Below are 25,645 nucleotides of genomic sequence, written 5' to 3'. Positions count from 1 at the left end.
ATATATATATATATATATATATATATATATATATATAAGTTAAACACGGAACCACCCTAGCGGACCCAACCGCTATCGGAACCACTCCAACATCACCCAGGGAGTCTAACGGCGGAACAGCATGGTCAGCGATATCGGACACGCGTGTACTGCCAGCGAGATTTACTGGAACCAGCAAGAATGCAGCCGCGGTATTTGACACCGCCAACGTGCCATCGTTGTCTGGTGCTAAGTAATCAGTTTTGGCAGGGCAGTTAGGCTTCGGAAATAATAAAGATCATTATTACAGTTTAGACCTTCAATCAGTGCGGTTTGAATTGATCCGTTCTCCATCCTTAGTATTTAGTTAGTTTTTTTAAAAACCCTTCCAAACTTATGTAAAACTTATCTGGCGCAGTCGGCGCGGATTTTTTAGAAGTGTTTAACGTCAGCTTTGATAGCTTCCGCGAGTGAATATCGTAGGAATAGTGCGTAATCCTCCTAAAAACCGCGAACCAAAAACGCGAGTGAATATCGCAACCAACAAAAATAGTAACCTAAAATATAAATAAGTGAATCAGACGTAATAAATTAGTGAATTAGACATAATCGTGAAGTGAGTTACTGCAGCTGTACTCTAGTTCAAAGGTGAGTAATTTTACACTTTAAAAAAAAAAATAAAAACAGAAAGAATATTTTGTATCAACTATTTGTATTAACAAGTGAAACAATAATTTAAAAAAAAAAAAACAATAACTAATTTAAAATAGTGTTATTATCAGTGTTATCGAAAAAAATAATTAAGCACAACTGATTGAAATGGAAAATATCCAGCAACAGTTGGCTAGTTTACAACGCGCTGTGGCCGATCGCGATGATCGCATCGCCCAGCTCGAATTAGAGGCGCAAGGCGCTGCGCAAGCTGTGCTGTCCGCAGAGTCGGAAACAGCAGCTGCCAGGCTGGAAGCCCAACAACGAGCGGAGCAAATCGCGTCGATTCAGAATCGAGCGATTAGCAACGTTCATATACAGGCGGTTTCGAATCCAGAGAACGTCTTGAAAAAATTGCAGACTCCTAACATTTTGAGGGATCTTCCCGCCTTTGATGGGAATCCCATAAAGCTGCATCAATTTTTAAAATCCATTGATAACATTATACCCATTTTAAATGAGGCAATTGGAACGCCTATGTATAATGTGTGGATACAGTGTATCCGCTCAAAGATCATTGGAGACGCCGATACCATATTAGAATTATATGGTACCGAGCTATCGTGGGAAGAAATAAAAAACAATCTAATCACCCACTACAACGACAAAAGGGACGAGGTCTCGCTAACGAGGGATCTGTTCAAACTGTCCCAAACCGGAACAGTCGAAGAATTTTACGGGAAAATATCCCACATAATTTCTCTTCTCATTAATAATCTTGGCCTTAGCGAAAATAACGCAGCTGTGAAAGCTGCTAAACAGCGATTCTATTCAGAAATTGGCCTTAAAGTTTTTCTGGCAGGGCTAAAAGAGCCTTTAGGTCCAATCATTCGGGCGCAAGCGCCTAGCACCATGAAGGAAGCTCTGAGACTTTGCTCAGAGGAGTGCAACTACAATTACGTGAAAAATCCGTTTAAAAACCACAGTCCTCCAATACCACCCAAACCACAATTCACACCCACTTTTAGATATCCACCATCAAAGCCACCCCAAAACTATTTCCAAACGAAACCCTCTCCATTCCCAAATCCTAATACGTTCCAAAACCCATTTAGAACAACACTTAAGGGGGGAGAAGTTAAACACGGAACCACCCTAGCGGACCCAACCGCTATCGGAACCACTCCAACATCACCCAGGGAGTCTAACGGCGGAACAGCATGGTCAGCGATATCGGACACGCGTGTATTGCCAGCGAGATTTACTGGAACCAGCAAGAATGCAGCCGCGGTATTTGACACCGCCAACGTGCCATCGTTGTCTGGTGCTAAGTAATCAGTTTTGGCAGGGCAGTTAGGCTTCGGAAATAATAAAGATCATTATTACAGTTTAGACCTTCAATCAGTGCGGTTTGAATTGATCCGTTCTCCATCCTTAGTATTTAGTTAGTTTTTTTAAAAACGCTTCCAAACTTATGTAAAACTTATCTTATATATTTCCCATTTTTCTAAAATCCGCGACCACGCCCGCTTCCACACACGGTCAAAACAAAACTACGAATTCGATTCGGCTGAAATTTTCACAGTAGGCGTTTACGAGAATGTACTACACAATAAGTAATCTCTCTTGCGATACTGACACCATCGGCCGATGAGGCTAAGTACTTATCGGACCGCACACGTATGTAGACTGATAAATTGTATTGAAATCTTTCCGCATCCTAAACATTAGCTTCATAGTAACTTTATGCTGCCTTTTCAAGCGTTGACACTTCTCCAGTTTTTGAACTTTATTATGCGAACATGGACATACATGCCAGGAAGCGGAAGCCCGTCCACTGTTCTCGAAGCTGCAGGCAATGACGCAGCGACAGCGGCTGAATAAGATGGTCAATTCGATTTTTCCGGCGAATCGCGACGTGGCGATGGTGATGGACGACGAGTCCTATCTCACCCTGGATGGCAACGACCGGAAGGGCACTTCGTATTTTACTTCTCCCACGAAGGAAGTGAGCTCCGAAGTTAAGTTTATTTCACTCACCAAGTTCCCCAAGAAGGTGCTGCTGTGGCTGACAATCAGCGAGAAGAGGATGTCAAAGCCGCTCTTCTTTAGCTCCGGACTGGCTGTGAACGGGGAAATTTATAGTACGAAGTGCCCGCCGGAAGTTGCGTTGTTCATCAAGAGATACCATAAAGGCGAAGAGGCGGTGTTTTGGCCTGATCTGGCGACGGTCCACTTCTTGAAGCGATCGTTAGAGGAGATGGAGTGGCTGAGTATTGATGTGGTACCCAAGTCGGCGAACCCGCCCAATATCTCCAAGCTGCTTCCCATCAAGAATTTCTGGTCAAACCTGGAGCGTAAGACAATTTTGTCCAACAATTTTGTCGCGAAAACTGAGAAGGAATTGATAAATCAAACGAAGAAAGAACTCAAAATCAAGCCTACACGCATGATTTCGTCAACCATGGTGAATGTTCCGGATAAGTGTCAGAAGGCCGCAAGGGCGTAGATTTTTTTTGTAAGTAAGCTAATATAATTAACTTCCATGGGAAATTTATCATACTCAATTATCTGTCTTACTTTTTTTTATCACCATCCGAAATAAGTCCATTTTTTTAATGCAAACGTTATCTTGAGCTATCCAAAAACATCAACCAGAAACGGATTCTGCCGGTTCCTGTACAGGAAACAACCAGTCTTGTATTGAGCTGGATTTTCTAAGGATTCATACTCTAAAAACAAAAATAGAAGCGGTCATTACAGCCAAGCGTTTGGGGCGAATGAAGTTAGAGAGACATCGAGGTGCGATAACGCTATCGATTTCATTTATAGTTTTTATTTTAAAGGTGTGTTCATTCCACCTGAAATCCCGTCATCGGTTAATCCGTTAAGTTATTCTAAATGACAATAATTTATTTTATATTTTTCTTGTAACCTCATACAAGATTCCAGATTCCGGAAAACACGCATTCGTGTTTGCGCTAATCCTACATTACGATTTTAAATTTTACAGCATCTTTTTATTTTGTTTAACAGTGAAAATATTTGTTGGTTTTTAACGGCCTGAGATAGTAAAGTATCTAGCTCCTCATCCAAACACCCTTAAATGCCCGAATGAAATATAATCCAATCTCTAACCGTCGAAACGTTCCCATATACTCCGTAGGAAGCGCCACATTTGGATCCGAAGGAAGCGACTCCAATAAGTTTATTTCTGCACACCAGCGGTCCACCGGAGTCTCCCGTACAACTTTCCTTCTTACGTACTCCCGCGCACAGCATTTGTTTGGTAATTACCCGATTAATATTGTCAAAAACCTTTTTGCACTCATTAAAATCCACTAGCGGGACCATAACACTGTGCAGACGTTCCTTGGCACCTTCAGATGATCTTATTCTACCCCAACCAGCGACAATGCACATTTCTCCAGGGATATATTTATCCTTGAAATCGTACAAATCTATTTCTTGGACGGTTTTCCCAATGACCAACGGTGAGGCTAATTCCAGAAGGGCAAAGTCGCGATCAAGTAGTGTTACACCATTGTAAAGCTCATGCACGATAATTCTGATCACATTCTGAACTTGTCCTCCTTTGTGCATGAACCGTGATCCTGCACGAACTAACAGTTCGTCGGGTTGCACGTGCTTTACGCAATGAGCCGCTATAAGAATCCACGAGGATGACAGAATAGATCCACCACAAAAAAGTCCATCCCAAGTTGTCAAGTTGGGAGAGCTGAGGGACACTATATACGGTACATTTAACAAATTTTCTACGTCACCGCCATAAATTTCCCCGGATATGGTATATATACAAGACACGCCGATAATAGCCATACTCAGCGTAAGCAGACTGAACGTGAATAGTCGGATGTTTGATTTTGATCCCTTTCCCATTGTGATACTGGATTGGTGATACAGTTTAGTATTTCTGAACTTAATCACCGATATAAAAGCTATTTCCATTGAGTTGTAACGAAAGGGGAACCAAATAATTAAGCTATGGTTCGTTGAAGTTCAATTACAGCATTGTGTATTGCGCTTCTCAAAAAAATGCAAAATAGAGTGGGTGGCTTGAAAACATAAGATTTTAACTTTTAGGTTCCATTGGTTGTGACAGTCTGTTTGAAATTTCATTTTATTTTATAATTTTAGATGGACATTTGAAATACGGCAACGATTTCCTTTGCAGTCGATCATAACTATTGAATAGATATGTCTGAAGTTAATAGACTCACTCCATGCTTGTTTGTTCGAGAACGGACCAGTTGTACTCTGCAAAATTCTCGACATTTCGATAAATTTGAATTTTTACGTGTCGTTCAATTATATATACCTTTTATGCAAAGACTTGAAGTACCGTTCTGAATCATATTTCGGACGCTCAAGGCATTTGATGTAGAAAATAGATATAAGCTTTATGCACAGGTATTATATGGTTGATATTTTTGTTAAATTAGTTCAATATGCTTTTAAGCTTTCTATTGTGATACCTATTTAATTGAAAACATGAAAATTATCGAATTAAAAATGTTTTTCAATTGAAACGAATTAGAATCAAACTTCGGACACTATTTATGGAAAAAAAAATCTAATTTCGGACAGAGTGAATTCGGGTTTCGGACAATCTGTTGCCACAACGTTTCTTGTCGTTTTAAGCTTAATTTATATACCTGTTCAATTACTAAAGCAATAGAATCATCAAACATGTAAAAATAACAACGACTTGTCCTGTCTAAAACCTGAAATAATTTTCAAGTCTCTTTTATGATAATTGCAACCATTTACCCCTTCCTCTATTTTCCCCCGGAATGCCTGTCGACTACTAATGTTTCTTTATGTTGTAGCTTCATGGTTTAATATATCGTAAGGGTTATATTGCTTAAATGATTATATATTTGATTTCAAGTTATTTGTTGTTCAAAGTAGTAAAATAATTCAAGGTTATCCACAGCGCTTGAATCTTGATTCTTAAATGTTGTTACATAGTTTCATCTATTTTGTCATTATCCTTCTGTACCAATTTCGCTTTCGAATTTGCAGCCGTTTTGCCCTTTTCAGTTCATCAAGTTTTTTGCTCTGCTTTATCGGTTCTTATTGTTTCTTCAACTTAGCTAATGTTTGGATTTATTTTTCTTTTCGGTTCAACTCAGTTTTCCTTTTCTCAGGTTTTTAGCGCTTCGTCATTTCAATCAACTTCTTCGCAGGCTCCAGTGATGGCATTTTCACTGAAAAGATACACCAGAGCATGAATTCCATGCCAACTCTGAGGATACAGTCATCGCACGCCACAGAGAAAACAACCACACTCCCCATCCACCGGCGGGTAAATAAATTTGCAGTGTGCGCTAGTCGGAAGAAATCTCGGTGCGAGTAGGCTATTATTAATCCGTTTATTTTTACAGGCTCAGTTACATAAGTTTAATGGAGCCAAACTCTTAACTATATTTCAACTAGCATATATCAACATGTTGTTTCCTTAATTCTATGGTTAATGAAATAGGAAACCGATTACTCGCGGTCGACTCGAGTTTAGAAGGGTGACACGGGTGACACATTTTCATTAGGAAAAGGATGGGATGTAAGGAGAAGCGTGTTTACACTCGCACTCACATTCACATTCACATTCTCATTCACACTGACACTTCACACTCAATTCTTAAAACTATCCTTACATGTAATATGTATTTACAATTTAACTTATTCTAATGTTAGTAGGAAGAGAACCGATAGCTGGTGCGAGTAGGCTATCGTGTGCGAAATCTCTTGCTCAAAAGCTATCGTGTGCGGAACTCTCTGTCCAGCGCTGGGTGCCGGCATTCTAGTGCGACCTTCGGTGTAATCTCTAGAGAGCACACTGGTGAGTGCACTGACCGGTGTCTCTTGTTTGATTTCACAGTGCTTTGCTGGTGCGGTTGATCAGCGCGTTTATCGATGTCCAACAAAAGGAAACGTGACGAAGTTGTGCGGGAGTTGTGCGCAAGAAGAAAATACGGTCGAATGATGGGGAAGAAATGAAAGTAGCAAGTCTTTTAACACGGTAAGCCCAGCGTCGGTCCCTAGGGGCCTAGGGATAACGGAGTGCCATATTCCTAATTATTATTTTTCGAAGGAATGTGTTAGTAATGTTTACATTGAAAAGGCGCTGAAAATTACTTGTGTTTCAAGGAAAAACATTATGCGCTATGTCGATGTCGTCGAGGTGCCTATGGTAGCGCACATAAGTGAGCTAATAAAAGGAAAGTTGATATGTATGAAAGCTGATCTTGCTTCCAGAAAAGGAAACAGTGGGCTTTGTTGACTTTGAACGAAAAAATCGTCGGAGTAACACTGGCAATGGTTAAAATATTAAACCGAAATGCAGACGATAATGTATTTGCTGAAATTATGAGAGTGTTGGCAAAATTTCACGTTGATATGTGTAATATTTACTCCATAACGACGAACAATCGTAGCAACAAGGCTACAAAACTATTACAAAATTAACAGCACATAAGAAGAGGAGAATTCCAATATTTAGGACAATGACGAAGATGATATTGATAGCCGTGATCCTGATCTTTTGCTTCATCTATACCTGTTCCTCAGAAACGCCGATGTCAACGCTTAATGATGTTTCCTTCGTTGTGTCTCTGTTTCATATCCCTCCTATCCGATCGATAAACTTTTACTTAGTCGCGGCAATACATACACACACTCTTTACAGATACACGGGCCAAAGGTTGTGCAGTCCACTGATGATTCAACAAGACCCAGCAAACATTAAGTCGTATGAATAGCTATAATTGGAGGCGATATACATACAACCAAGACATATTTGTATGATATATGATGCAGATAACTAGCATATACACACAAAAGTGGAGGCGATATACGTATATGCCATATTTTGTACGCATATAAAGCTGTATATAACGATATGCGATGCTTTTTGGACTGATATGCGATTTGATACGACAACGTTACCACTCAATCCATCGATTACATGGAAAATCGTGTTTTTGCATTTTATGCGATTTTAGTTATATATGATCGATATTTTGATTGATATTTTATGCGATTGTGATTTGATACGAAATTATATGTGACTTATCATGTGCAAAGTTATATGATTTAATGTTTGCTGGGGAGCCAAAGGTTGTACCGCTCCAGACAACTCTACACGAGCTGATGATTGCGCCGGCTAGTGACCATTCATTCATGGATTCCTCGAGTCGAGAAGACGCACCACGCTAGATATGGGGTACATACTAGGGGGCGTTGCTGATTAATGGTCAGCTGCATCCCAATAGGAAGTATCCCGTGTCGGGCACACGTACAGAGCATTGGAGACAGCAACATCCCAATTACGAGAACACTTGTAATACTAACCTCGAGCCGACCGCGAGTAATCGGTTACATATTGCTAACATAGATAATAAGAAAAACTGTCAAAATATTGAACTCCGGCCCCGTCAGGCTAACGCCTAATGAGCCTTGATAAAAATGTATATTTTGGAAAAAAAAAGAAGATGATATTGTATCGGAAAGTGACATTAACGGAAATATGAGGCAAACAACATATTTTTACACTCATTTTGATTAAAATTAGTGTAAAAGAATTGTTGTTAAATATATGAGTTGTTGAGGGGGAAATGTATGTATAATAGATTAGTTCAACGAATGGTAATTAAATTTGATGAAGTTTGTTCAGGGAAGAAAAACTCTACATATTTACTGGCTAGCGGTGTAGCCTAAAAACAGTTAAAACGATTAACTTTTCAGTGAGTTTACGAGTTCAGAAAAACGCCTTTCTGTAGTGGAAAATTTCAACCACCACGTCCCGTTCTGTAACTAGTTCCAGGTGGGTGTGACTAATTATCATTGAATAGATCCAGTGATACAAACTTCGGCAAAAGATGAGTTCATTAGGAACAAATGAAGTGCTGCTTGTGTTTCGGAACCCGGACACATGGTGTCGCGGGTCTCTCTTGAGTGCAGCCAATAGTTGCGGAACAAGCCGGTTTTAAGAAGAAAAGAACAAAGTCGTGCAACGACAACACAATCACGGCGGCTGGTTTCTGTTTTGCAGGAGTGGGGTTTAAGCCAACCGCTAAACTTCATAAAACCCCCGGTAGTGACTGGCTCGCAAGCTTTCCCAGCATCGCCAGTTACAATACATATATTTTAGTTGTTCTGGAATATGAAAGAGAAATGGATTTGTTTGATTTTCCATTGAATTATTATATTTTTTATAGGACTATGGAATTATAGGAACTTATGTTTTTCTTATAGGAGATTCAATCGAATGGTATTTGTGGTACATCACAATGTGTATTCTTTCATCAGAGTAACACTGTAGAGAGGTTCACAAGTTTTTGTATTTTATTAGGTTTTTATTATTGAATTTGAAAACAAGTTCTGCACATCACTAAGTTAAAACAAATTTATTGCCCAGAAAGTTATATTAAATTGAATTAAATTGATGGTACGAACCTCATCATAACTATGGTTAAACGCCCGAATATTATCTTCCACTAATCAAGCTTTGAATGAACAAAAAAAAACCTTCATTAAAGAACTCTCGCCGGTCGATCTTCAAAACAAATACAACGAAATTTTTTGGGATACGTTTGAGCAGTTCATTCGGTTGGCACTTCTGTTGTACACAATAACAAAAAGGATTCAGGAGGAATCATTAATAATGTACCTGGAAGTGTTCACGAACAGGAGTAGTCATTGACTCCGTAATCGGAGCCACACGCGTAATAAAATAATCAATCGATTTCCCATGGGAAGCGACCAAATCGGAGCAGTCCACGCCATCATAATTTGAGCCATGCGCATGCAAGCAATTCACCAATTATTCAATTTCCCACCAACGGGAACACGCGTCAGCAATTTTGGACTTCCCAAGAAGTCATAAAATGTAATGATCCCCGGAGTCCTGGATCAAGTAACGTTAAACCTTCAATCAACAATGTTTGGAAGCGATAAGGTGGAAAACACCATATCGATGCACGATGTGGCATCGTATTCGTTGGATGGCGCATTCATCGTGGCGATCATTTTCGCCATCATAATTTTCCACTGGCGTAGGAACGCCAAACGACTTCAGCAATTGGAAGCGGCTCAGCGTGGGGCGCGCTCGACTAACAGCAGCGTGATCTGATGCCGCATGCACCAACGCCGGAGGGCACATTTTGTGCAAACGCAGCGAAGTACTGCGAAAATAATCAAGAAGCTTGTGCTGACAAAACAAGCTACAACATTCATTTTAATTAAAATAAAGTTTAGTTATATGCCGAATCTTGACCAATGTAGTCGTTGTTCAGAAAGAAACTCCCTTGACTTTCAGCACCCCGGGGTGCCGAAAGTGTACAGTACCTATAACTATGCTGGGAATTAGTAGAACTCATTAGCGATGCAATTGATCAAAGCACTACAAAATCGACAAGGAATGTGGTTTGATAGTCCGGCGTTTATTGCTGCCCTATTTGTCGACCCACGTATGCACGAATTTGACCCTCCTGTGTTGTCTGATGATCAGAAAAAGATAGCAATCGTAAGTATAATTGGTGGAAAACTAACGCTATTAACTCATTTTGGAATTCATATAATCACAAACTGACAATGGGCTGCTATTTGGAAAGGGTGTATTGTGAAATATGTGGCAAATGCGGCATCTCCTTCAGAAATGTGTTCTATGAATGACTTGTAGAAAATTGTTTGAATGATAAAGAAAATCTGTAGTCACAAATCAAAGAATCTGTAGTTACAAATCAAAGATTTTTGGAGTTTTATACAGAATATACAGATTTTTCAATACAGGAAAAGCGTAACGTAACCTAGAACCGAATCGACCACGACCGAGACCAAATAGCGAAACTAATCATTAATCGATTGAACAACTCGATTTCAAAACCTATTTTACTGTTTTTAACTACGTTTTTCCACTGATTATTAGGTTGAATAGAACATTCCATACTGAAACACCCGAATTTCTTCAGATTTATTCGGAAAATCTAAAAACCGTTCTGAAGATGATGTTCTGTAAACTGCTCTATTGCTAGGTTTTTCGTCTTTACAGGAAGTTTTATAGAAGCTTCTTATCTTTAAAAAAATGAAATCATCAGGAGTTGGAAAACGAGTTCCGGGAAATCAACTCTAGAATTTCTAGCGGAGACATTGATATAAATGCCACACAAAAACAAAACAAAACGAAAAAGACAGGCTAACTGGTGCTAAGCTTTTCCTGTACTGAGGAGTTTCACCAATTTTCTTCATTAACCCACATTTTTCGGAAACTGTTTGAAGATGTTTTTTCTACATTGAATGCGAACGAAACAAAAAGGCGAAAAAGACTAGTTTCACTAACTATTGATATATTTCTGGAACCAAACCGTACATTGCAAATCGTGGAGGGTTGAATCATACTGTCCAGAATGTCGTCAAATGGTTCCACGACGAAGATTCAATTAAAGACTATAAATTTCTATGGCAAACACACCCAATTAATTTATTTTGAACGAAAAATTTCTTTCAGAAACTATCCGTATCGTAAGCACATGACAACTTTATCTCCCTTTTTCATACGTGATAGTCTCGTTCTTGAATTACACTACCTATTAAATTATTGCATCGATTATACATATTTTTCAATTATAGAAATGTATTATAATAAGGATATTTACGTAGTACAATATAAACAAGCATACCATGGTAACTATGTAAACTTCCATTTCACCTTAATAAAGCATGTTTTTTTACTACACACTTTATACTTGCTTGCGCTATATGGATACTGCCATCTACATCGCCAAATCAATAATAGCTATACCATTTAGTTATACAAAATTGAACATAATAATAAGAGTAGCGCTCCAGAATTTAGGATAAGACAATGTGTTCAATTTGTCGCAGAAGTCAGCCTCCCCACAGCTGATGTATAATTGTACTTCTTTATCTAATTCGACATAAATATACTCCACGCACATCTTTCACCTCGGTTCATTTTTTTCAGCAGCTACCACGCTAAGTTGAGTGCAAAAAATAAACTGCTCTTCCATCTTCTTGCGCTCGCACATATCTAGAAGTGTGGTGATTATACAGTGGGGAAAATCCTATAAGCGCACCTGGGTTTTCTGAAAATTCTAGATATATTGTAGATAAAACCATTCCTTTTTTACGTAGTGATTTCCTAATGACTAAATGTGTACTAACTTTGTTGTTTAAGTCATCATTGGTGCAAACATATTTTTTACTAAAACATTTTTAAAATTATGGTGCGAAAATCTCATAAGCGCATCTGGCATTTTAAATATTTTCCCACCAATATGTAAACATCTTGGCCATTTTTCAACACATCCTGGTAAGGTTGTAACGTGAGAACGAGTTAACCACAATCAGCTAAGCAGTGAAGTAGCGCAATTGAATTTGAAGCACGATGCCGAAAGGAAAGTTCTTGGACGAAACTGAGCGGATATTAATAACCGAATTGAAGGATGTTGGTTTAAGCAACCGGGAGATAGCAAAGAGGATCGATAGAGAAGAAACAGTGGTCCGGAATTTTTTCTAGAAGTGCCCAAAATATGGCATCAGAAGGAAGAATAAAAGTAACTGCAAAATTTCAAACCGCGACCGGAACCGCATCAGCTTGGGGAGACTGGAAAATTTAATGCTTCGGAAATAAAGCAAGAACTGGGCCTTCCCATATCCAAACGACGTGTTTCCCAAACTTTGCGAGGATCTGGACACGAAGAAGGCAAAGAAACCAAACCTCACCCCAAGGCACATTAAAGCAAGATTGGATTTCGCTAAACAGCACATGGATTGGAAGGCAGAGTGGGATGAAGTGATCTTTTCCGACGAGAAAAAGTTCAATCTTGATGGTCCCGACTGCTTCGCGTATTATTGGCATGATCTACGAAAAAATCCCGAAGTGAAGTTGAGCAGGACTTTTGGTGGTGGAAGTCTCATGGTGTGGGCTGCGTTTTCAAGAAAAGGGAAGACTCCTATCGCCACTATTTCGACAAGGATGAACTCCGACAACTATGTAGAGGTACTGGACAGTGTTTTGGTGCCATTTGCAGAAGACATTATGGACGACAACTTCATCTTCCAGCAGGATAATGCTGCCATTCACGTAAGCAAGAAATCATTGTCATGGTTTTCCGAAAGAAACATTCAGGTTATGGACTGGTCAGCTCGTAGCCCGGATCTCAATCTCAATCCCATCGAGAATCTCAGGGGAATCCTGGCAAGGCGAGTCTACAGTGGTGGACGGCAATTTGCAACAGTTCGTGAGTTGGAGAGATGTGTAAGGGACGAGTGGAATAGAATTCCACATGAAATGTTGGATAATCTGATTGAGTCAATGCCAAACCGTGTCTATGAAACTATTCTGAAAAATGGTAAACCAACCAAATATTGAATGCTGTCATTTTCATGTATAATACGTTCTTTGAGAATAAAGTCTGATGTGCGCTTATATGAATTTCTACCATGAAAACACGTTTTTCTCATTCTGAATAACTGTTGAGAATAGGATTGGGACTTTTCTTGGCAAGATAAACTTGATGTTCGAAGGTCATTGAAATCCCATGAAAATATTTTGGAAATATATATCTAGTTAATCTTACAGCCAAAATATACATGTGCGCTTATAGGAATTTCTCGCACTGTAGGCTAAAGAGGAGCGCTCTCGTTGAGAATGACGGAGTGGGTGGGTGAATTTTAGTTTCTCTTTGTTACAAAGAGGATATGGACATCACTGGCAGGCTCTACGTCTTTATTCAACATATCCCGGACTCGCTTGTGACCACTGCAGGAGTAACGTGAAGCTTACTTTTACCGTGAGTTAAAATGATGAGTTGCCAGAATACACGGCAGCATAGGTTGCACATTGTCCACTTATTATTGAACTTCCTCATATCTATCTGCTGATCTGTAGTTGAAAAATAATTACAAAAAGAATGGTGCGCTATATGAATCCACGCTCTGCATCCATAATGAGCCTGAAAACTTACATTGTAGTATCACCACTTGCAAGTGTCCGAAATATGAATCGTAGGAAAAAAGTTCGATTCAAATTTCGGACGTTTTATTTTGTAATTGTTCGAAGAAAAAATTCATTATGCTTGATTGTTTTTAATAGTCAACTGTGAAACACTTACCAAGCAATAACAGTAAACTGATAACGATGATGAGAACTGATGAAACACGGGAGCAATTTGAATATTCATGAACGGTTAAATTCTACATGCTCACGCTAAGCGAATGTCAAACACAAACGATAATGAGTAGTAGTGGTAGATTTTACCTATTATGTTATAATTCTTATTCTTATTAATGTTATAATTCTAATGTTATACAGCGTGGCGCATAAGTCATGCAACGTTCTCTGAAGGAAAAAAAATAACGATCGCGCTACAACTATCGAGCGTGTTGGTTCCTAAGCTGTTAAGTCAGAGGTATATTTGTGCAAATCGGTTGCGTGACTTATGCGCCACGCTGTATATATAAAAATATTTCTGTCTGTCTTCCAGATTCTTATGGATTCAGAAATTACTGAACCGATCGACGTGAAAATTTGTATGTAGGGGTTTTTGGGGCCGGGTAAGGTGTTTAAGATAGTTCGAGACCCCTTCCCCTTCTCTAAGGTCATACAAATGGAACTCAAATTTCTACATTACTCGAGAATTAATCAAGCAAACGAAACCAAATTTGGTATGTGGAGGTTTCAGGGTACAATGAATGTTTCTATGGTGGTAACACAATCCTCCCCCTCTCTAAGAGGGGGCTGCCGTACAAATGAAACACAAATTTCTGCATAACTCGAAAACTAATCAAGCAAATGGAGCCAAATTTGGCATGTAAAGGTTTTAGGGGGAACGAAACGTTTCTATGGTGAATAGACACTCCCTCCCCACTATCTAAACTATTACTAACCAAATTTGGCACGTGAGGGTTTTATTGGGCAATAAACGTTTATAAGGTGATTCAACACTCCTTCCACCTATCTAAGGGGGGGCTGCCATAAAACACAAATTTTTGCATAACTCGAGAACTAAGCAAGCAAATGGAACCAAATTTGGCATATAAAGGTTTTAGGGGCAATAAATGTTTCTATAGTGGTTTGGTACTCCTCCCCCTCTCTAATGGGGGGTAAAACATAAAGGAAACACAATTTTCTGAATAACTCGAGCACTAATCAAGCAAATGGAATCAAATTTGGCAGGTGTAGAATTTAGGGGACAATAACTGTTTCTATGGTGGTTTGACAATCCTCCCCTCTCTCTAAAGGGGAGAGTGGCTGAATAACTCGAGAACTAATCAAGCAAATGTAATCAAACTTAGCATATCGAAGTTTTAGGAATTGATAAACGTTTCTATGGTGATTAGACACTCCTACCCCTTTCTACGAGAGGAGGAGTCGTTATATAGATGAAACACAAATTTCTGCATAACTCGATAAAACGCACTCCTATATCTACTTCAATCTATATAAATAAAAATGGATCGCCGAATGTGTTGATAAGAGCAAACCTCGAGGAAAGAATCAGGGCTGTCCTTATTCTATCATAGTTTTTTATCATTTCTTCCGTGTAACGGAGAAACATGTTATTTGTAGGTGGTTGAAAAATCTTGAACGAGAATTGTGTCTGAAAATAATCTGATACAATAATCACGGGTTTTGTTAGAAGTACTAGGAATTTTATAGTAAACGTTAAAATTAAATTATTGGATTAGAAGATAAATCAATGAACAGCTCTGCGATTGGACCCATGAATATGCGCTTAGTAATAAAACGTGGATGTTTGAAGGTATTGATAGTAAAAAATTAATTTTGGGCCGGACGAAGTTTGCCGGGTCAGCTAGTTTTCATATAAAATGAGAGTGGAATCAAGGGATTATTCTAAATAATCAATTGGGATATTAATTATATAGTTATATCATCAGGGCATCAAGTATTTCAAGATATTATTACAAAGTGTCCGAAATTTGAAGTTGTTGTCCAAATGAAATCGACAAATGATAAAACATGAGCATTTTTGATTCGAATGAAATGTTATATTTTGGGTTGGAGGAAATATGAGTTTTCCACAGGGTAACTTCGATATAACATACATTTCACTTTCAAAATTGTACGTTGTATCGAATTGTACGTTATATCGAAGCATAATAAAAAAAACTGAGAAACGTAGCTTATATTACATTATTGTGTTGCTGTTTGGGTAAGGTTAATGATAAAATTCAACTAGAAGACGAAACCAGGCTTTCTTATGATGTTCCCCTTCGTACTGTTGATTAAAGCTTGATTCATTAAGAATCCGGAATCACAAAACCAGTTTTGGGATTGGTTGAAGATACAAAACATGTTTTAGTATCAAAATACAGATGATTTATTTTTCTTTCAGAAAAAAAATATTCAAAAAATTATTCCTTCACATTTTGAATATATGTACGTTATATCGAGGTAAAATGTACGTTATATCGAGGGTACGTTATAACGATATAACGAGGGTACGTTATATCGAAGTTTCCCTATATTGATGTCCAAACGTAAAAAAAATATAGACTGAGAAAAAAATTAGCACTTTTTTTTATTTACAAAAAAAACTTTAATTTACAATTTTTTAAAGTTTTTTCGTATACAATAGAAGTAATGTAAAAATTAAAAAAATGGGTACAAGATGGTAAAACTATTTTTGATAAACTTTGTGGAACATCGAATTTTTATGAATTTTCGAAACTTAGAATTTTTGTATGTTAACAATTATTTTTAGCCACAAGTTATGAATCCTGATGTGATTTAAAATAAAAAAGCACTTTACCAATCTCCTTCTAAATGCAGTCATTTTCGAGATATTTGAAAAAAAGGTTTCTAATTTATTATCTTTTTCAATTTAATTTTACACTTAACACAGAACATGCAGGAAAAAATGAAAGATTCCGAATGCTTATAACTCGAACATTTCTTACTGGATCGGAAAGATGTTTGCATCAATTGATAGGGAATATTTCTACGCTTCTATCGCAATTAATAAAATATTATTTTTCATTAGATAAACAATTGAATAACTTTAAAATGTTAAGCGTTATCTAAACGCCCTAACTGCCTCATTTTGATTGGCCCGATCTTCGGTTTCCCTAACACAGACTTCAAAACCAAGCAGCGTTGGAGAGATCGGCATTGTAAATACATGGAAATCGGGAGTATTTTTGTTCCGACTGAAATGTGGTTCCCTAACACAGACTCCAAATCCAAGGAGCGTGGGAAAATTGGCCTTCCAAATACATGTAAGTCGGGGCCTTTTTTGTTCCGACTGAAATTTGTTTCCCTAACACAGACCTCAAATCCATGGAGCGTGGGGAAATCAGCATTGCAAATACATGGAAGTCGAGGGTATTTTTGTTCCGACTGGAATGTGTTTCCCCAACACAGACTTTAGAACCAAGGTGTCTGAGGAAATTGGCATTGCAAATTCATGCAAGTCGGGGGTATTTTTGTTCCGACTGGAATGTGTTTTCCCAACACAGACTTTAGAACCAAGGTGTCTGAGGAAATTGGCATTGCAAATTCATGCAAGTCGGGGGCATTTTTGTTCCGACTGAAATGTGAAATCGGCTCAGCAAATAAATGCAAACTGCGAGTACTTTTGTACTCGCTTACCTTTGTGCAAACTAGAATATGTTTCCTCAAAACGGTCTTCCGGGGGTACTTCTGCACTCGCACGTTTTTTTTTGCACTCCGAAAAGTGTTATCCTAATACGGATTACAAAAGCGGGTACGAACACCACTCTTTGGCTCGGTTATTCAAGATTGCATTAAAGCATATGCCTTCATATCTCCTGCTCACTGAATTCCTAAGCATACCATTTGATGATCAGGCAGGATGTTGATAACCAATTGCTGCGATGACGCCTATTGATTAAACAATATGCGTTCGACGTACTTGTTAAAATCGGAACTAAGTGCCTGAAGTTCATCAAATCAAACTTGTAACGAAGAACATAATCTATCACAATGCATGAATTGACCTTATATGGAATTATACAATCTTTTTACTCACAAAGCAAATATATTGAATTCAATTGAATTCGGGAATTGTTTCATTCAATCAAAAGTTTAATCAATACAAACAAATGATTGTTACGCTAAGATAGTCCCACGTCAACCTTGCGGTTATATCATAGATATAACCCACCCATTTTTTAATTTATGGATTTTTATAGAAAACTTAAAAAATTAGTCCAAGATGGTAAAACTATTTTTGACGAACTTTATGGAACATCGAATTTTTATGAATTTTCGAATTTTTGTATGTTAACAATCATTTTAAGCCACAAATTATTCTGATGTCAAAAAAGCTCTTTATCAATCTCTTTCTAAATGCAGCCATTTTTTTTATTATGAATCACATCAGGATTTACAATTTTTGGCTAAAAACATACCATATTTCGAGGTTCCAAAAATTCATAAAAATTCGATGTTCCACAAAGTTTGTCAAAAATAGTTTTACCATCTTGGACACATTATTTACATTTTCTACATGACTTCCATTTTATATGAAAAATATAATAAAACATGACAAATACATATTTTAGATATTGCAAATTAAAGTTTTTTTAATAAATAAAAAAAAGTACTAATTTTTTTCTCAGTGTATATTTTTTCACGTTTTAACATCAATACTCTATAACTTTTCTAAGACACTATTTCGGTACGACTTGTTGTTTTTGTAATATAATTCAAAGATTTCTCTTACTAAAATCGATACGCCCTTTCCAAAAGTTATATTGAGTTAAAAAATTCCCAATTGCTGTGGAAAACCCATATTTCCTCCAACCCAAACGGAATACAAACTTTCATTCGAAATAAAAATACTCATATTTTGTCATTGGTCGATTTCATTTGGAATTACTCTAAAAGGGAATGTTAAAATAAAATTAGGGAAAAACTTTTCAAGTTAAACGGTTTAATTGTGATTCGACATAATTATAATACAGATAATGTACTAAAGCTTGAAAATAATTAGGCAAGTAGCAGTTAACAGTTATCACACCTTTTCCTTCATTAATATTGGGCATTGGTGAGACTAAAATAAAATCGTGGGGCACGTCGAATTCCATTATTAATTGTTTCATTATACGCCCCACGATTTTATTATAGTCTCATCAATGTCCTCGATTGATGAAGGAAGGGGTGTGGCATTTGTTAACTGCCTAATTATTTTCAAGGTTTTAGTACCTTATCTGTTTTATTATTATGTTGAATCACAATTTAACCGTTTAACTTAAACAGGTTTTTTTTTACTTTTTTATTTTCCAGTTGCAGTTTGCAGTTTTATAATGACTGCAGAGATAGAGGTGTGTTCCAAATTTCAGATCAATCGGTTGACAGAAAGGGAGCCAAATATGCTACGACGGTAAGAGTATAAAAATAGCAATAATAGTATCAATAATCTTGGGATCAGCTCGGGTCGTATCATCGGATGTTGATTTCTTTCTCAATGACAATATTTTTTTATATTTTTCTTGTAACCTTACACGAGACTACAATTCATTCTCTGGTATACGAAACACACACGTATGAATTTGTTTCATTTTTCTACATCATGATCTATACTTCACAGCATCCTTTTATTTTATTTATCAGTGGTAGTGTTTTTTGGTTTTTGATTGCCTAGGATAGTGAAGTATCTGGCTCCTAATCTAAACACCCTTAGATGCCCGAATGAAATATAATCCAACCTCTAACCGTTGAAACGTTCACATATACTCCGTATGAAGCGCCACATTTGGATCCAAAAGAAGTGACTCCAACAAGTTTGTTTCTACATACCAGCGGTCCACCGGAGTCTCCCGTACAGCTATCCTTTTTACGTACTCCCGCGCACAGCATCTGTTTGGTAATCACCCGACTAACTTTGGCGAAAATCTGCTTGCACTCATCAAAATCCACTAGCGGGACCATAACGCTGTGCAGACGTTTCATGGCACCTATAGATGATCTCGTTCTACCCCAACCAGCAACCATACACATTTCACCAGTGGCATATTTATCATTGAAATCGTACAGATCTATATCTTGGACGGTTTTCCTCATGACCAACGGTGAGGCTAATTCCAAGAGGGCGATGTCGCGATCATTTTGAGACTCTCCATTGTAAAGCTCATGTACGATAACTCTGGTCACATTTCGAACCTGTCCTCCTTTGTGCATGAACCGTGATCCTGCACGAACAAACAGTTCGTCGGGTTGCACATGCTTTGCGCAATGAGCCGCTGTAAGGACCCACGAGGGAGAAATAATTGATCCGCCACAAAAAAATCCTTCCCAGGTTGTCAATTTGGGAGAGCTGAGGGACACTATATACGGTATATTTACAATGTTTTCAATGTCGCCACCATAAATTTCCCCGGATATGGTATATATACAAGACACGCCGATAATAGCCATGCCCAGCGAAATGGAACTGCACGTGAATGCGCGGAAGTTTGATTTTGATCTTTTTCCCATTGTGATACTGAAGTATATGTGATACAGTGCAGTATTTCTGAACTCAATCACCGATATAAATGCCTTTTTCCATTGAGTCGTAACGAAATCGGAACCAAATTATTAAGCTATGGTTCGTTTTCTCGGTTTGTATAACAGCATAAATATTATACGGCTTCCATACCAAATTAAAAGAAAAAAATTAGACACGACCGCATTGTGGACATAGGATATTATTTGACTTGAAGTTAATTGGATATTTTAACGACCAGGCTGTAAAAAATATTTTTTTAACAAAATTCATTGGTGTGATTTTGATTATTGGCGTTACAAAAACCTTAATCTCCAAGATTTTTTTTCCGTTTTCCATTTTACCGGAAAATGACAAAAAATCAAAAAAGCGCCAAACAAAAACATTGACCAAAACCTACATTTTTGTTTCTGTAGGATGTTCAATCCAATGGTTTTCTTCCTACATCACAATGTATGATCTTTTATCAATGTAATATTGTAGAAATGTTTACATATTTTTATATTATTAAGGTTTTGTTTTTTTGTTAGGTTATGTGAGGTTATGTACTTTCCGCACATAGTTGCTTTAAACCGCTTTTTATGCCCAATAAAGTGATACAAGTTTGAATAAAAATGATAGAAGGTGGTAGCTAATAGACTAAGCTATCATTTGATGCCAAAACCTTACCATATGGTTGTTTTCCAAAGCCATGAAAAATTATCGAAGTTGCTGTTCGATTTTTCAAACGCTTGGCATAAAACGGGTTCACATCTTCGATATATTTTTAGCAACTCATAAAGCACCAAAAATGGAAATACTTGCATGTAGCAAGTATCAAGTATGCCTCATGTTGTTTAGTGTTGTCTCAGTGGTATGACAACTCTAGACCTCTTCCATGCACCGACGTTTCACCAGCACCACTGTCTTAAAAAATATACAATGAAAATGGTGGAGTGTACGAGCGACATAGCATAAACTGCCATAACCAGTGATGCCAACTTTTCTGATTTTTCAGGATTTCCCAGACTTTTTAGATCGCTCTCTGGTATCCTGACGAACACTCAATTTATCCTGAATTTTCTGAAATGATCCTGATTTTTCCTGATTTTTGTACTCTTTACATTTTTTTTTCCAAAATATATATTTTTATCAAGGCTCATATGGCGTTAGCCTCACGGGGCCGGGAGTCCAATACTTTGACAATATTTCTTATTATCTATGTTAGTAATATGTAACCGATTACTCGCGGTTGGCTCGAGGTTAGTATTACAAGTGTTTTCGTTATTGGGATGTTGCTGTCTCCAATGCTCTGTACGTGTGCCCGACACGGGATACTTCCTATTGGGATGCAGCTGACCATTAATCAGCAACGCCCCCCTAGTCTGTACCTCATATCTAGCGCGGTGCGTCTTTCTCAACTCGAGGAATCCAGGATAGAATGGTCACTAGCCGGCGCAATCATCAGCTCGTGTAGAGTTGTCATAAGCGGTACAACCTTTGGCTCTTGTTGAATGATCAGTGGACTACACAACCTTTGGCCCGTGTATCTGTAAAGAGTGTGTGTATGTATTACCGCGACTAAGTAAAAGTTTATCGATCGGATAGGAGGGATATGAAACGGGGACACAACGAAGGAAACATCATTAAACGTTGACATCGGCGTTTCTGAGGAACAGGTATAGATGAAGCAGAAGATCAGGATCACGGCTACCTAAGATATCCCGGACGGGGATATCCGATTGTCTGCCTTGTGCTCTCAGTGCTCTAGAGAGCTGAGAGCGAGCAGCATGGAACCGGATACACGACCAGACAACATGCTCGATGTCGTGGTAGCCATCGCCACAATCACAAAGATTTTTTGCTGCGAGCCCATTGCGATAGAGATGCGCGTTTAGGTTGTAGTGATTGGACATAAGCCGAGATATCACGCGAATGAAATCACGACCTACATTCAATCCCTTGAACCATGCACTCGTCGAGACCTTAGGGATAATCGTATGTAACCAACGACCGAACTCATCTTCACTCCACATGCGCTGCCAACTTACGAGCGTGTGCTGACGAGGAATGTGAAAAAATTCGTTATAAGCAATTTGCCTTTTAAAAAGTGTGCCTTCTGAAGCACCAACCTTAGCTAGCGAGTCCGTCTTCTCATTCCCCGGAATCGAGCCCATGCTAAGGTAATCTTGAATAATTTTTCGACCAAAACACTCAATAGTTGTCTTATTCTTGTTAGGAAATAAGATGAGCGTTTATCAATTTTCATTGAGCGGATTGCCTCTATTGAGCTGAGACTGTCTGAAAAAATAAAATAATGGTCGATGGGCAATGTTTCAATGATCCCTAGAGCATAGTATATCGCACCCATTTCAGCGACATACACGGAACAAGGATCTTTGAGTTTGAAAGAGGCACTGGAATTTTCATTGAAGATGCCGAAGCCAGTGGACCCGTTTATGAATGAACCGTCAGTAAAGAACATTTTATCAGATCTAACTTTACCCCCATATTCTGCCGAAAATATCGGCGGAATAGAATCTGAGCGTAGATGATCTGGGATTCCATGGATTTTTTGTCGCATGGACAGATCAAAAATGACAGAGGAACTGCAAAAGTATGGGAAGCAAACTTGGTTGGAGATGCCTGGTGAAGGGTGCACGTCGTGGGTAAGGTACTCATGGTATAAAGACATATAACTTGACTGAGGAGTCAGCTGGAGTAGATTTTCGAAGTTATCAATCACCAATGGATTCATGATCTTGCAACGGATGAGAAATCTGTAGGATAACCGAAGAGTAAGCGGGGGTACTCCTGCCAAAACTTCGAGACTCATCGTATGTGTCGAATGCACCCCATGGCTATACGCAAGCAACGATATTGTATTCTCTCCAGCTTGAGAATATGAATGCTGGCAGCTGATCGGAAGCAAAAACTGCCATATTCTAACACTGATAATATCGTTGTTTTGTATAACTGAATGAGGTCTCCTGGATGGGCACCCCACCATGTTCCGGTTATTGTTTGGAGAAAATTGATTCTTTGCTGGCATTTCTGTTTCAAATACGCAATGTGTATTCCCCAGGTACATTTAGAGTCAAAATATACTCCAAGGTATTTGGAAAACATCGAGTGCTTGATCGTTTTGCCGGATAGGTGAAGCTGGAATTGGGCGGGTTCGTGCTTCCTAGAAAAAACGACCATTTCGGTTTTCTCCGTAGAGAATTCAATACCCAGCTTGAGAGCCCACGTGAACAGGTTGTTCAGGGTATCTTGCAAGGATTTTTGCAGAAGGGCGGGATTAGTACCCGTGATGGAAATAACTCCATCCTCTGCAAGTTGTCTCAACGTGCAATCTCTAGTTAGACAATCATCTATATCATTGACGTAAAAACTGTACAAGAGGGGGCTTAGGCAGGAGCCTTAAAACTGTATCGAGAAGATTTCAAGCTGCCATGATTGAGAAACATGTGCTTTTCTGACAGTAAATTGTACAGGAAATTATTCAGAATTGGTGAAAGTCCACGATTATGAAGTTTCTCTGAGAGAATTTCCATGGAAACTGAATCAAATGCCCCTTTGATATCGAGGAAAACGGAAGCCATTTGTTCTTTGCGAGCAAATGCGATTTGGATTTCAGAAGATAGCAGCGCGAGACAATCGTTCGTCCCTTTACCTCGGCGGAAGCCAAACTGCGTATTTGACAGCAAATTGTTCGCTTCAACCCACTTGTCCAAACGAAGTAGAATCATTTTCTCTAACAATTTACGAATACAGGATAACATTGCAATCGGCCTATACGAATTGTGATCGCAAGCCGGCTTGTTGGGTTTTCGTATGGCTATCACTCTCACTTGCCTCCAATCATGTGGGACAATATTCAGCTCCAGAAACTTGTTGAACAAGTTCAGCAAACGCTGTTTCGCCGAGTCTGGAAGATTCTTCAACAAGTTGAATTTAATCTTGTCCGACCCCGGAGCTGAATTGTTACATGAGAGGAGGGCAATTGAGAATTCTACCATCGAAAAATTCTCATTGTCGCATTGGAGCGGAATGTCGCGTACGACGCTTTGTGCAGGAACGGAATCGGGACAAACCTTTCTTGCAAACTTGAAAATCCAACGATCAGAGTATTCCTCACTTTCATTTGTATGGTTCCAGCCACGCATTCTCCTAGCCGTATTCCAAAGAGTGCTCATAGCGGTCTCCCTTGACAAACCATTGACGAACTTCCGCCAATATCCACGCTTTTTTGCTTCAATCAGACCTTTTAGTTTGGCTTCTATAGCTTGGTACTTTCGAAACCATTCCACTAGTCCAGTTTTCCGGAATTTTTTGAAAGCGGATGATTTTTCAAGGTAGACCTTTGAACACTCCTTGTCCCACCAAAGTGATGGAGGACGATGCGGAAAGTAGTGGCAGGTACACGTTTCCTTTGAGCTTGAAGTGCGCTTTCGTAAATCAAACTCGATATAAAATTATACTCTTCGAGTGGAGGAAGTTCATGCATTGAAGCAAGTGCTTCAGATATTATTTCTGCAAATTTTCTCCAGTCAATATTTTTCGTGAGGTCATACGCAATATCGACTGACTCACGAGAACCTGATTCTTTGGCGATCGATAAAATTATTGGCAGGTGGTCACTACCGTGGGGATCTTGGATTACCTTCCATGTGCAATCCAGGGATAACGAAGAAGAGCAAAGTGATATGTCTAGCATGCTTGCCCGTGCAGGAGGGTTGGCTATTCTAGTTGCTTCCCCAGTATTCAAAACTGTCAATTTGAAGTTGTCGCACAGATCATAAATCAAAGTGGCACGGTTGTCATCGTAGAGTGATCCCCATGCTGTTCCATGTGAGTTGAGGTCACCTAAGATTAGCCGCGGCTCCGGCAATGCCTCGATGATATCAAAAAACTGATGGCGGCCAACCATAGTTCTTGGAGGAATATATATCGAGGCAATGCAGAGGTCTTTGCCATTGATTTGTGTCTGGCAAGCGACAACTTCAATGCCTGTCATCGATGGGAGAGTGACTCTAAAGAAAGAGTGACATTTTTTGATCCCCAATAGTACGCCACCAAACGAGTCATTTCGATCGAGGCGAATAATGTTGAAATCGTGGAAATTCAGCTCGTCGGCTGAAGAAAGCCATATTTCACAGAGGGAAAATACATCACAGTTAGAACTATGAACTAAAAATTTAAATTGATCTAGTTAAGGGATGATGCTTCTGCAATTCCACTGTATTACAGTGGTCAAATCCTTGACCTCTTGCACTGAATTAGGCATCGAGGGAAATGAACGCTGCTAAAAAACCACATTTTTCTTTCAAAAATGTTCTCACAATCGGAAGCAAACATAATACTATGCTTTTAAGAGGGTCATTTATATTCAAAGCATTTAAAATGTTGTCCACCAGGTCAGAAAGCGCAAGCAAGCCAGATTGTGACTGTTGCCTCGACCGCGAAAAAGGAACAGACGTGTTCGTTGTTGTTCCGGGAAGTGCTGAGGACCCCTG

The 25,645-nt window shown here is 38.7% G+C and overlaps 2 protein-coding genes across 2 annotated transcripts; both read right to left on the bottom strand.

The window, feature by feature from the left end:
• Positions 1 to 3,481: 3,481 nt before the first annotated feature.
• LOC129779895 (trypsin 3A1-like) lies at positions 3,482 to 4,540 on the bottom strand. Its single transcript, XM_055787652.1, has one exon. The coding sequence runs from the start codon at positions 4,528 to 4,530 to the stop codon at positions 3,733 to 3,735; it is 798 nt and encodes a 265-aa protein (XP_055643627.1). The 5' UTR covers positions 4,531 to 4,540; the 3' UTR covers positions 3,482 to 3,732.
• A 14,671-nt stretch (positions 4,541 to 19,211) lies between these two features.
• LOC129778782 (trypsin 3A1-like) lies at positions 19,212 to 20,153 on the bottom strand. Its single transcript, XM_055785884.1, has one exon. The coding sequence runs from the start codon at positions 20,135 to 20,137 to the stop codon at positions 19,340 to 19,342; it is 798 nt and encodes a 265-aa protein (XP_055641859.1). The 5' UTR covers positions 20,138 to 20,153; the 3' UTR covers positions 19,212 to 19,339.
• Positions 20,154 to 25,645: the final 5,492 nt, after the last annotated feature.

Source organism: Toxorhynchites rutilus, chromosome 3, assembly GCF_029784135.1.
Source record: "Toxorhynchites rutilus septentrionalis strain SRP chromosome 3, ASM2978413v1, whole genome shotgun sequence".
Taxonomy (NCBI): Eukaryota; Metazoa; Arthropoda; class Insecta; order Diptera; family Culicidae; genus Toxorhynchites; species Toxorhynchites rutilus.
This window is presented reverse-complemented; position numbering and strand designations above follow the sequence as displayed.